This window comes from Geotrypetes seraphini, chromosome 1 (genome assembly GCF_902459505.1).
Source record: "Geotrypetes seraphini chromosome 1, aGeoSer1.1, whole genome shotgun sequence".
NCBI classification, from domain to species: domain Eukaryota; kingdom Metazoa; phylum Chordata; class Amphibia; order Gymnophiona; family Dermophiidae; genus Geotrypetes; species Geotrypetes seraphini.
Window position 1 is genome coordinate 248,312,608 of NC_047084.1, and position 14,150 is coordinate 248,326,757.

A 14,150-nucleotide genomic window follows, 5' to 3' on the forward strand; every position below is an offset into this window, starting at 1 on the left:
TTACATTTAAGGATAGGCGATTTCTCACTCATCCAAGTTGACACAGAATCTAAAATAGTTTGTAATTGGAGAACTGCTAAAGGAACATCAACTGTCAAAAGGGAAAAACAGCAACAACCTGAATGTCATCCGCATATATGCAGTACGAAATCCCAAAAGAACACAACAGATGACATAAAGGCAAAAAGTCAATCAGGATCAACACAGCAGAGGACTCAGTAGGGAGTTCCTTCAGTGTTCTGATGGGGAAACACATGAGCTAGGTAAGATTTACTACCACCTCAACCCCTCAGGATTTGATTTTAATACTTAATATACCGCTAAAGGCTGAAGGGTTATAGCAGTTTACAATTTTAAAAAACATTTCTTCGTATACATTGTAACAAATTACAACCTCAATATTCTCAGTGGAAACAATAGTGGGGTTCCACAAGGGTCTTTGCGGGGACCACTGCTTTTTAACATATTTATCAATGATCTAGAGACGGGAATAACTTGTGAGATAATTAAATTGGTTGATGACTCAAAAGTTGTTAAATCACAAGAGAATTGTGAAAAATTGCAAGAGGACCTTGTGAGACCGGGTGTCAGAATGGCAGATGACGATTAATGTGAGCAAGTGAAACTGAAGCATGTGGTAAAGAGGAACCTGAACTATAGTTACGTGATGCAAGGTGTCACCGCCCAGGAAACGGATCTAGGTGTCATTGTTGAGGATATGTTAAAACTCTCAGCTCAATGTCCGGTGGTGGCTAAGAAAGCAAACAGAATGTTAGGAATTATCAGGAAAGGAATGGAAAATCAAAGATGAAAATGTTATAATGCCCTTGTATTGCTGTATGGTACAGCCACACCTCAAATACTGTATGTAATTCTGGTTGCCGTATCACAAAAAAGATATAGAAGAATTAGAAAAGGAACAGAGAAGTGCGACAAAAATGAAAAAAGGGATGGGACAACTTCCCTATGAGGAAAGGCTATAGCGGTTAGGGCTCTTCAGTTTGGAGAAGAGACGGTTCAGGGGTGATATGATAGAGGTCTACAAAATACTGAATAAAGTGGAAAGGGTAGATGTGAATCGCTTGTTTACATTTTCCAAGAATACTAGGACTAGGGGACACGCGATGAAGCTACTAAGTAGAAGATTTAAAACAAACTGGAGAAAATATTTCTTCACACAATGTGTAATTAAACTCTGGAATTTGTTGCCGGATAATGTGGTGAAATCATTTAGCTTAGTAGGGTTTAAAAAAGGTTTGGAGTTTGGAGTCCATAGGCCACTATTGAAATGGCTTGGAGAAATCCACTGCTGCTTATTAGGATAAGCAACATAAAATCTGTTTTATTACTTGGGATCTAGCTAGCTACTTGGGACCTGGGATGGCCACTGTTGGAAACAGGATACTGGGCTTGATGGACCTTCCATCTGTCCCAGTATGGCAATTCTTATGTTATCATCACATTATACAATAGCATAACATTACACAATAGCAATCAATACTGCAGTAGTATACCATCACATCCATAAAACCCACCCCAAATATAATACTCATATATTTACGACCACATTATCAAAACCTTTCATTAATATAAAAAGATTCTTAATAGATAGCTGTTACCCTAACATTCTAACACACCTGACTGTCCTTAATATGTAAAGAGTCATGTGGTTCAAGTGAGTATTCCCACTTTGCAGTTACCTCCTCTATTGGCATTTCTGGAGAAGTTGACCCAGGACCGGGGGGCGGGGGTTGATCACAGTGGGGCTCATTTTAAAAAAACAAACAGATGCCAAAAAGACAACAAACTGGAATTTGGATGTCTTACTAGTCAAAACATCTTTCTGGTCAGTGTGGCGCAATGGTTAAAGCTATAGCATCAGCACCCTGTTAGTGGGTTCAAACCCTGCGCTGCTCCTAGTGACTCTGGGCAACTCACTTAATCCTCCACTGCCCCCGATACATTAGACAGACTGTGAACCTCCGGGACAGATTGCAAAATGCTTGAAGTACCTGTATGTAAACTACTTTGAGTGTGGTTGTAAAAACTACAAAATGGCAATATATAAGTCCCAATTCCTATCCCCTTTCCCTCATTTTGTCTCCAATGTGTTTAAATCTTAAGGATGTGTGTTAGAGGCGTGTTTTGGGTAGGATAAGGGGGGGCTTAGCACTTGGACATTTTATAGTAATAAACATTTTACAAAACATCCAGGGCACAATTTGAATGTTTTGGGACAGACCTGTTTTTAAAACAAATAAGGGCCAAAAAATGTACCCAAACTTACCGGATGACCAATGAAGGGATGAAAATATGCCCCCCTCCCCAAGTGATCACTGACCCCCTCCCATCCCCCAAATATCTGCATGGACATAACTTGTCTCTATGACAGCTGCACATGCCTAACAGAAGAGCTGCAAGTAGGTCTCTGGAGTAGCCCCTCCTTCGCCTAAAAGGTCTGGGTTTGGGACTTGGGCGATTTTTTGGTCGGGAATGTGGTGTAGGGATAGACGTAGTGGCAGTCTGAGCCAGTAGATTGCTGAACATGCAGGTAGGCCATTCTCAGAAAAAAAAAACCTCAATTTGGATATTTTTTTTGAGAATGGACATTTTCCCTGCTGCCAACTTCAGCATCTACTGACTTAGGCCAAAATAGGACTTAGACTTTTTTTTTGATTATGCCCCTCCACACTTTTAAATATTAAATACACAAACACATATATGACAACATACATACAGAATATGTTATTTATAAATAAAAAGAAATCCCTACTGCATTGACTGAAGATAATCTCTGAAACAGTTGGTTGTTTAGGCTGAACTAGATGTTTTTGCTCACTTATCACTATATAAAAAAAGTCAAATTATGTCATAACCTCAGTGATCATAAACTCACTCCATTACCAGCACAAAACCTTTCCAAGAAACATGCAGAACCTAAAATAGCAAAATTTGCTTTACAAAAACAAAACTCCCAACACTCAAAACAGCAAAATGCCAATCTAGCACTGCAGGTGGGATGGGAGGAGTCAAAAAGGCAGCACAAATGCCGTCAACAGCATCCAATATTTTGCTACCTTTTCATTTTTCTTCTTTTATAATATCTTCTAAAGGAAGAGGATTGTTAGGGTCATACTTTAATTGACCAAAACTTCATTCCCAACACAGCAGAAGATAGACTGATATACTGGCAGTTTTCTTGTACTGAAGGCCAGAGAGTATGTCCTGCTGTGATCCCTAGTGAAGAAACATCAGGCACTTCGGGGCTTGAAACAGTATCTATCTACACAGGTATGTTGTCCTCTACAATGTCTGACAAAGTCACTGCTCAAAGCACTCTGGAGAGAGGCCACACCCCAAAGCAAAACCACTAAGCAAGTTGTATTTGGAATGATGATCCATCAAAAGGCTATGATAGTGGTGATTCTTGAAGATATCTGAGATATGCTCAAAAAGCTGGAATCAGCTTTTACAAAGTTCTTGGATGAAATGGCTGCTCTTGTGAGTAAAACAGATTTAATTACTAAGAACTTGGAATCTGCAAAATCAAAATGTTCATATCAAATACAACATCTAGAAGGAAAAGAGCATGCTATTTATTTTATTCCAATACAGTGCTACATATGCCTTTCAGCACTATAGAAATGATGAGCAGTAGTAGAAGGCATAGTGGTACATAGCATTTACTTAAGGTTGCCATATCCGGACATGTCCTCTTTTTAGAGCTCTGCCCAGGTGTCCATTTTTTGTTTTTTTAACTTGGGGGACTTTGTCCAAGTTTAGCCACAAGCCCACTGGCTCTCCCCCACCTACCTCCTTCTGCACTGAAGTTCAATTTCTGAGCAGCTTCAGCAAGATGAGACTGCTGCCTTTGGCCTGCCCTGGAATCCTTCTCTCTGCAGTGCCTTGCCTAGAAAGGAAAAGGAAGTCATAGCAAAGAGGTGATTTCCAGGCAGGTTGAAGGCAACAGGGTCACCTCGCCGACGCTGCCGATGGCCTGAAGATTGAACTGCAGTGTGGAGGACTGGAGAGAATGAGAGAGAGGCTGCACCACTAGATCCCGCTGGGGAGGTGGGGGGTTATAGAAAGAGAAGCACCCACAGGGAGGAGGGTGGAGATGAGAGAGAAGCACCCATGGGGAAGGGGATGAGGGTTAGAGAGAAAGAAGCACCCACAGGGAGGGGGGGTGGGGGTGAGAGAGAGGCACCCATGGGGAGGGGGTTGGGGTAAGAGAAAGATGGTTCTAAGAACAGGACAGGGGAGTTATTTCCCTGACACGTAAGCCTGACTCAAGGATTCTTCAGACTTGGATTCAGCGAGCATGTACTGAACAGAAGCCAGAGAGTACTCTCTGATTTAAACAACAGAGACATCTAGGCCAAATAGGACCAAGCAGCAGGCAAGGATTCTTCCATCGTGAACTCTACTAGCTTTGAATCAGGGAAAACAGGACAAACAGGGTCCAAGACAAAAGATGAATCACTTGATGCATTAACAGTCATCAAATTCACCAATGCTTTAACTTCTGCATATCCACAGTGCTGAGTAAATGATACCTCAATTCTTCTGGCTCTTTGTCTAAGACTGCAGATACCAATACTGGGATTCGTTTAGCAGGTAAACTGGTGCCCTCCATAGCTATTTAAAACTCTTAACTGGGTCTCTAGAGATTGATACAATACCATTTTAACATGAAGGGTTGAGCTCATTTTGAGGCTTTACTGCTTTGGACACCTTGTACTTCCCTGCGCCTGGAGTCGCATGCTTTAGAACAGCTCATATTCAAACTTCATGCTGACATGTCTGTAGCCCTTGCTTCAATCTGAGTGATGGAAATTTTTCTCTGCTTTGAGGCCTATCCTCACATCAAGTAGACAACAAGAGAGAGGGCCTTCTTTGGCAAATTCTCAGCACCAGCACAGGCTTATTGGCCTATGGGCTGAGCCTTCTTTGTAGGGCTAGATTTTTCTTAACAGGGTAAGTGAGGAGCCAAATAGGCTGGGGTGACATCCTTGTATAGATATTGCAGCCTAAAATATTGTGTCCTGTCCTAAATATTTGTAGCAAATCTCAGGAGGTGGGACATCTTCAGCTTACACTTGGCCTGCGTCTGATGTGGTGAGAAAAAGATGCCATGAAATAAAGAAAGCTAAGTTAAGACCACAAAACCTTGAATATGGCCTAAATGCATTCACTTTACCAGTACATATACTAAAAGGAGATGCCAAATTTTATACCTACATGCTCTAAAGCAACTACTTATGGTGTCTCAAATCACCTTTTCTCAGGTAAACATATTTTATGAGTCTGAAGATCCTCTAATCATAATGCCTGCAATTCACTGTACTCAATTTCCACATCTGGGAGTCACACTCGACAAAAACTTATCCTTAGATAAACACACTGACCTCACGGTCAGGAAAAGCTTCTCCGTACTCTGGAAGCTACGCACCATAAAAAAATACTTTGACGACACTTCTTTCCGCCTTCTTGTACAATCTTCCATCCTCAGCATTCTTGACTACTGCAACATCATATACCTTAACGCCACGAAGAAAACCACCAGGAGACTAAAAATAATCCAAAATACCGCTGTGCGTCTCATCTTCGGCCTAAAGAAATGGGAACATGTCACCCCCTTTTACCACCAACTTCACTGGCTGCCATTTGAATCTAGAGTTATTTTTAAATTCGCTTGCTTCTGCTACAAATCGGTAAATGGTTCTTCTCCAAGTTACATCAATCCTCATTTTAACCGGTACTACACAAACAAGAAATCCCGTAGAATTCAGCTGTTTGCCTTCCCCTCGCTAAAACTTTGTCACCTCAAAAGATTCCTAGACAAAACCTTCGCCTTCCAAGCCGCCAAGCTGAACTCATGGCTTGCCCAAATGATTCTTGAGGCCCCTACTTACCTCGGCTTCAGAAAATCACTTAAAACTTACCTTTTTAGTGAACATGACCCCTAAGGAACCCCCAATCTTCATTACTCTTCGCCCCCCTCAATTTGCCCCTTGCTCTTACCCTCCTCCATGATAGCTGCTCCTTTCCCGACCTCCCCCAATCTCCCTCCCTCCTCTATCAAGTTCGGTTAAAATAGTCATTTAGCTGATAAATTGCTGTAAATCTACTGTCCACGCGGATCCTAACATAATTGATGTAAACCGCCTAGAACTCGCTGGGTATGGCGGTATATAAGAATAAAATTATTATTATTATTATCTTTTCATAGTTCCTTAAATAAAAAGTTGTCACAGTGTCTTAGGCTTGTGGAGCAAGCATGTTTTTCTTTTCCAACAAGTACTCAAGGCTTATTTAACAAAATTAATCTCCACTATCACAACGCTCAAATATCTGCTTCTATTGAATACAAAAATTTAAATTATCATCATACAAATCAGCAGCAGAGAGACATTCATGAACTATTGTAATTACTTTACAAACAGAAATATATCTAAAAAAGATAGCTAGTCAAAAAATGTATATTTTGCTTTAGAATTTGAAAAGTGACAATTTATCATCACTTTTCTTTATCCTACTCAGTAGATTGGACATGGCACATAGAGGAATGAAAAAAAAAAAACCCTCAGGAATGGGGGGGGGGGGCCCCTTCAAATTTGGCATTCACTACCCTAACCAGAGGCAGCCCTTGCATAAGAATATGAGTTGCCATATTGGAATAGACCAAAGGTCCATCAAGCCTAATCCAAGTCACAAGTATCTGGTAAGATCCCAAGGAGAACAGATTTTTTGCTGCTTATCCTATGAATAAGCAATGTATTTCCCCTCATTGTTTTCTTTTCTTAGCATTGTAGTTTCATTTCTAAACATTGTAGTTCTACCGCCTTTCCCCTCGTCTCTGTTTGTCTATTGTCCAAGTCTGTATTTTACACATTCTTGTTTCCCGCTATTTTATTATGTAGACCGCTTAGAAATTTTTTATAAATGTTTGTATCAGATTTTATTATTATTTTTTTTTAATTTATAAGATTTTACATTATTATCAAGCATAACTTGTACAGAAAGTATAATCAAGAAAATATAACATTTAGGTTAACTTCCAATCCTAATAATGGATCAAAGTATAAAGGAAAAAGAAAACATTTCTTATCTTAATCACACACTAATCCTCAATTTTGGATCCAAGGTTAACAAAAGAGTAATTAAATTGAAGAATAATTTTACAAAGAAAATTACTGAAATCTGTGCTGATGCAGAGCAAATTATCACTTAGGTACTGGTTGGTATTCCACACTCAAGACGTTTCAGAGAAAGAAAAGCAATCAAATGAGCTGGTTCTACAAAAACATATTTAAAAGAATGATATCTGATGACACATTTACATGGATATCTAAGAAAGAAAAAAGCTCCAATCTGGGTCACACCTGGCTTCAACATTAGGAATTCCCTTCTTCTCTTCTGAGTCTCCCTAGAGACATCAGGAAATATTTGAATATGGAAACCCAGGAAGTCCTTAAGACCTATTTTTATGTTCAAATCTGTTTATTGGTCAAAAACATAATATAAATATAAATAGACCTATTTTTAAAGAAAAGTTTAAGTATCCAGTCCTTATCTGGAGCCAAAGCTACAGTCAGTAAGAGAGTGGCTGGGATAGCCAATTCTCTATCTGATTGTTCCAATAAAGTGGAAACGTCCAAGGGTGCTTCCTGCGATGTTCCTTCATCTTCTTTCTTTTGAGGATCCCGATTTTTTGTAGGCAAATAATATACTCTTGTAAGAGGTGGTAAAGAATCCTCAGGTATTGTTAATATCTCCAGAAAGTAGCGCTTTATCATTTCTCGTGGAGAAATTGATGAAATTTTTGGAAAGTTAATTAAACGCAAATTATTAGCCCGAGTCTTATTTTCAAGATCTTCCAATTTTGTTTTCATAATTAAATTATCTTTAACAAGTAGATCTTGATTACTTTTAATTGTTTTAAGTTCCTTGTTTTCTTCTTTTATTTCGGACTTCAGCAATACCATATCTTGCTTTAATAAATTGACTTCTCCTTTCTGGTTTTTTACCTCTTGATCCAAATGTTTTATTTGCGGATTAAGAGAATTCCCTAATTTAGATACTAAGTCCCATATAGAATCTAAAGTGACTTCAGAGGGCTTATCAGGAGGAATAAAGGTAACTTGTGTCTTTAAATATTGTTCATTGGAGTGTTTTACCTCTCTGGGGTCCTGAGTTTCTTCAGCCAACGTTGTCCCAGTCGCTGGTTCCTTCCAGAGGAGAGAATCACTCTGGGTTGTTCCCTGTAGCGAGCCCTCCAACAAACTGGCCTCTCGGGGGGAGAACACTTCCTCTTCGGGTGTGCTCTCTCCTCGCGGTGAGCTGGCTCCCAGCGCTTGTGGCTGAAGCGGAGGCGTCCTTATGTTGGGGCTCAGCGTGATATCGAGCCCTTGAGGAGACCCCGCAGCACTACTCTCTGCCAGGACACTCACAGGACAATTCCCCGACGTTTCCTGCTCGCTCAGGAGTCGCCGAAAAATGTCGTTGACCGTAGACAACGGGGCTACCGAACGTCGGGAGGCTCCACCGACACTTCTGCCCCTTCTTTTCGGCATTTTGGCCGCCAAATCTTGAGGTAAATTGACTATCAACGGCGTCCTCACAGCAGTCAGATGACAGTAGCAGCCATCTTGGATTCCTCTACTATAATTTTCTGATTCTTGTATCAGATTTTAAATAAACTTGAAACTTATAGACTTCTCTTTTAGGAAATTAAACAAATTTTTTAAAACCCTTGGCTAACTGCTTTTACTACATTCTCTGGCAATGAATTCCAGAGTTTAATTAACCATTGAACAAAGAAATATTTCTCCAGTTTGTTTTAAATCTACTGCTTAGTAGTTTCATCACATGCCCTTTAATCCTAGTATTTTAATCTCAGTATTTTATAGACCTCTTTCATATCTCCCCTGAGCCCTTGCTGGTAGGGCACAGAGAAGCTGAAGAAAGAGAAAAAACAGGTGAAAAAAAATAGGAGAAAATACCATATATACTCGAATATAAGTTGAGACTCCATTTTTCCCCCCAAAAAGGAGAAAAAATGGTTGACTCGAATATAAGTTGGGTGGCTTAATATTCAAGTGCCCTGCCCTGTCATGCTCTGCACCCAGCACCCTTCCCTGCTAGGCACTGCACCCAACCCCTTCCTTCCTTCTCTCCCTCCCCTGTCTAGCATTGCACCCAGCCCCTTTCCTTCCTTACCTCCCTCCCCTGTCAGACTCTGCACCCAGCACCCTTCCTTCCTTCCCTTGTCAGACTCTGCACCCTCCCCAACTCCTAGGCTCTGCACCCTGCCGCCCTCCCTGTCCTAGACTCAGGCTCATACCTCTACTGATGATTGACAGTGGAGGTGCAGCGGGCAAGAGCGAACTTTCCAAGTTCCTGTCTCACTCAACTGGCTGCCGTGTCTGATCGATTTTGCACTGGAACCATTAAGGAAGCCACTCAGCACTGAGCAGCAGCGCAAAATCGATCAGACACGGCAGCCAGTTAACAGCGAGACAGGAACTTGGAAAGTTCACTCCTGCCCACTGCACCTCCATCGACGATCATCAGTAGAGGTATTAGCCTGAGTCTAGGACAGGGAGGGCAGCAGGGTGAATGGGGGCAGCCTGCAAAAATTTTGGAAGGGGGGTGTATTGGCTCGAATATAAACTGAGACCCCCATTTTCGGGCCAACTTTTGGGCCTAAAAATCCCGGTTTATATTCAAGTATATACAGTAAACCACCGTTCCCTTGCTTAAAAAAAAAATCTCAGCCCTATTCACAACCCTTATCTTCAAGAGCCATAGTTAGGGATTTCAGAATCCAAAATGCCATGTTACAACCCTTCAGTTTCCATTTTGAAGTGAAATCTAATACACAAATTCAATGCACAGAGCAGTGCAGGTGCTGTTCTGAAGGAAATATAGCTCACCTTTAAGAGGATCATGCTCTGCTCGCATGATATCAATCAAAGAGTTTTCCAAAGAGTGCATATTCAAGCTGTCATACATTCTGCTTCGATCCTACAAAAACAAATGAGATCCTCAGAACACACATCACAGCTTTTTTAAACGCAGAAAAATTAAAATCAAAAGTTACAGGCCTAAGTAGAAAGACTGTGGTAGCAGCCCAACTAATACTATTCCATTTTCATCAGAATAGCTAACAGAGCTTCCTAAATTATAGGCTGGGATGTTTGGAGTCAAAGTCTGGGAGGAAACTCCATAAATGCATCATTATTCTGTACCTCTGGGAGTGGAGGTGGGGGTGGTGATTATATCATACAATTTTAATTTGGTCATGATCATGGGGTTACAGCTATGAAAGGATTGATAAGCATTGAGCAAACAAATTTACATGTATATATTTTTAAACATAAAAAAGGTCTTAAAAACTACCCTTTAGATCAGGGGTGTCAAATGTCGGACCTTGCGGGCCGCAATCCAATCAGGTTTTCAGGATTTCCCCAATGAATATGCATGAGATCTATTTGCACGCACTGCTTTCATTGTATGCTAATATATCTCATGCGTCAATCCTGAAAACCCGACTGGATTGCGGCCCTCGAGGACGGACATTTGACACCCCTGCTTTAGATAATAAACAGAGACATTCTCCATGGTACAGATGGTTTTGGCCACCAAATTTGGAATCTGTATTGCATATCAGGTACCAAAGGCTAAAAAGAACATAAGTGAACCATATGAAATTAGAGATCCTCACAAGTCACTGTAAAACTGAAAATCACTTGTATTTGGTCTGCTAGCTTCAAGTTCCAGCTATTATGTCTTTCAAATACAGTGGTACCTCGGTTTACGAGTGCACCGGCTTGCGAGTGCTTTGTAAGACGAGCAAAACATTCGCAAAATTGGTGCATTGCAAACCGAGCTTGCCTCGATATACGAGCGCCCCCCCCCCTGTGATCCGCCCCCCCCCCCCCGGCCGCGATCCGACATCCTCCCCGTACCCATCACCCACCCGAACGCATCACTTACCCCCCATCTGGCACCTGGCACCAACGCACAGGACATGCCGGTGCCCAAAGATCTCTCGTCCTTTTTGCTGGGCCTTGAGCATCTGCGCATGTTCAAGGCCTTAGTTCCTGCTCTCTCTGAGATTCTCGTGCCGGGTGCCAGATGGGGGGTAAATGATGCGTTCGGGTGGGTGATGGGTATGGGGAGGATGTCGGATCGCGGCGGGGGGGGGGGAGTAGAGCAGTGCCACTGGCCTCGGGGAGGGGGGGAATGAATCAAGTGAGTTTCCCTTACTTTCTATGGGGAAACTCGCTTTGATATACGAGTAATTTGGTTTACGAGCATGCTTCTGGAACGAATTATGCTCGTAAACCAAGGTACCACTGTACATTTTTTCAGGATAATAAAAAATATACTCATTAGCCCAAAAATTATCAGCATTTGTAAAAGGTTTGTGAATATTTGTTATGGATAGCCCGGTGAAGGAACACTTGGTCTTCACTTGTATTCTCTTTGAGTAAGGAAGAACCAGCCCTACTGACTAGTGCTGCATCAGCCTATTGAATCAATTTTTCGATTCGATTTTCCTGCCCAATTGGGTGTTTTGTTTTTTTTTAAATATCCTGGTGGGTTTATTTTATAACCTCTTCACACTTTTTATAGCCTCTTCATCCCCTTTGCCTTCTCCTAACCACACTGGCACTTTGGTGTTAACAAACAAAAAAGACTTTTCCTCTCTCTGTTAAATCCAAGCTCACATTTGCGGTCTAACACCAGCTCTGGCAGGATACATGTTTCAAATCTGACATATTGTAATCACAAAACAGAAAATAAAATGATTTTTTCTACTTTTTGTTGTCTGGTCCTTATTCAGATCTTGTTGGTCCCAGGCTCTGGTTGTCTTCTGATAACTTGCTTGCCAGGGTTTCCTTCTTTCTCCATGCTAACTAACCATAAGAACATAAGAAGTTGCCTCCGCTGAGGCAGACCAGAGGTCCATCTCGCTCAGCGGTCCGCTCCTGCAGCGGCCCATCAGACCCACTGCCTGAGCAGTGGTCCCAGACTATCACTATGACCTACCTCTATCCTATCTGTACCCCTCAATTCCTTTATCCTCTAGGAACCTATCCAAACCTTCTTTGAAGCCTTGTAACGTGCTCCGGCCTATCACAGCCTCCGGAAGCGTGTTCCATGTATCCACCACCCTCTGGGTGAAAAAGAACTTTCTGGCATTTGTTCTAAACCTGTCCCCTTTTAATTTCTCCGAGTGCCCCCTTGAACTTGTGGTTCCCCATAATCTGAAAAATCTGTCCCTGTCTACCTTTTCTATACCCTTCAGGATCTTGAAGGTTTCTATCATGTCTCCTCTAAGTCTCCGCTTTTCCAGGGAGAACAGCCCCAGCTTTTTCAGTCTGTCAGTATATGAGAGGTTTTCCATACCCTTTATCAGTTTAGTTGCTCTTCTCTGGACTCCCTCAAGTACCGCCATGTCCTTCTTGAGGTATGGCGACCAGTACTGGACACAGTATTCCAGATGCGGGCGCACCATTGCACGATACAGTGGCAGGATGACTTCCTTCGTCCTGGTCGTGATACCCTTCTTAATGATACCCAACATTTTGTTTGCTTTTCTTGAGGCTGTGGCGCACTGTGCTGACGCCTTCAAAGTTGTGTCTACCATCACTCCCAAGTCTCTTTCAAGGTTACTTACTCCTAGCAGTGATCCTCCCATTTTGTAGCTGAACATCGGGTTCTTTTTCCCTACATGCATGACCTTGCATTTCCCTACGTTAAAGTTCATTTGCCATTTTTTGGACCATTCTTCTAGCTTCGTTAGGTCCCTTTGGAGATCTTCGCAGTCTTCCATGGTTTCAACCCTGTGGTAGAGTTTGGTGTCATCCGCAAATTTAATGACTTCGCAATTTGTTCCCGCCTCCAGGTCATTAATAAATATATTGAACAGGAGCGGTCCCAGCACCGACCCCTGCGGAACTCCACTCGTGACCCAATGTCAGTCTGAGTAATGGCCCTTTACTCCCTTTACTGTCTGCCAGCCAGTTTTTGATCCATCGGTGGACCTCCCCTTGCACCCTGTGTTTCCACAGCTTTTTAAGCAGTCTTTCGTGTGGTACCTTGTCGAAGGCTTTTTGAAAGTCAAGGTAAATGATGTCAATGGATTCCCCTTTATCCACCTGTCTGTTTACCCCCTCAAAGAAGTACAAGTTTGTGAGGCATGACCTACCCTTGCAGAAGCCGTGCTGGCTCGACTTTAGCTGTCCATTGTTTTCTATGTGTTCACAGATACTGTCCTTAATCAGCGCTTCCATCATCTTTCCCGGGACCGAGGTCAAGCTCACCGGCCTGTAGTTTCCCGGGTCCCCCCTTGAACCCTTCTTGAAGATGGGCGTGACATTTGCAATTTTCCAATCCTCCGGGATCTCTCCAGTTTTTAAGGATAGGTTACATATTTGGCGAAGTGGCTCTGCTATTTCGTTCCTTAGTTCCTTGAGTACCCTTGGGTGAATGCCGTCCGGACCTGGCGATTTGTCGCTCTTTAGTCTGTCTATCTGCCTGAGGATATCCTCTTGGCTTACCTCTAGTTGGACCAGCTTTTCATCCCGATCCCCATTTATGATGTCCTCCGGTTCCGGAATATTGGATGTGTCCTCCCTCGTGAAAACTGATGTGAAGAACTTATTTAACCTGTCTGCTATCTCTTTTTCCTCTTTTACACTCCTTTTTTGTCTCCATCATCCAATGGCCCCACTTCTTCCCTTGCCGGTTGCTTCCCCTTCACATATCTGAAGAACGATTTGAAGTTTGTTGCTTCCCCCGCCAGTCTCTCCTCATATTCTCTTTTAGCTTTCCTAACCACACGGTGAAACTCCCTTTGGTGTTCTTTGTGCTCCTTTTGGTTGTCCTTTGTTTGGTCCTTTTTCCATTTTTTGAACGATGCTTTCTTGTCACTTATCGCCTTTTTCACTGCAGTTGTTATCCACGCTGGGCTTTTTGTTCGGTTTTTTTTTTAACCCCTTTCTGAATCTGGGGATGTACAGGTTCTGTGCCTCTTGCACCGTGCCCTTGAGTAGGGACCAGGCTTTTTCTACAGACTCCATCTTCCTTGCACTACCGTTGAGTTTCTTTCCCACCATTTTCCTCATGCCATCATA

At 42.2% G+C, this 14,150-nt stretch overlaps 1 protein-coding gene across 6 annotated transcripts in view; it reads right to left on the reverse strand.

Annotated features, from left to right (window-relative positions):
• CPEB2 (cytoplasmic polyadenylation element binding protein 2) overlaps positions 1 to 14,150 on the reverse strand; it is a 227,292-nt gene that overhangs the window by 149,016 nt on the left and 64,126 nt on the right. For all 6 annotated transcript variants that reach the window (XM_033948984.1, XM_033948969.1, XM_033948952.1 and 3 more), the window contains exon 3: positions 9,939 to 10,029. In XM_033948984.1, the coding sequence (XP_033804875.1) occupies positions 9,939 to 10,029 (91 nt within the window). The remainder of the gene's footprint in view (positions 1 to 9,938; positions 10,030 to 14,150) is intronic.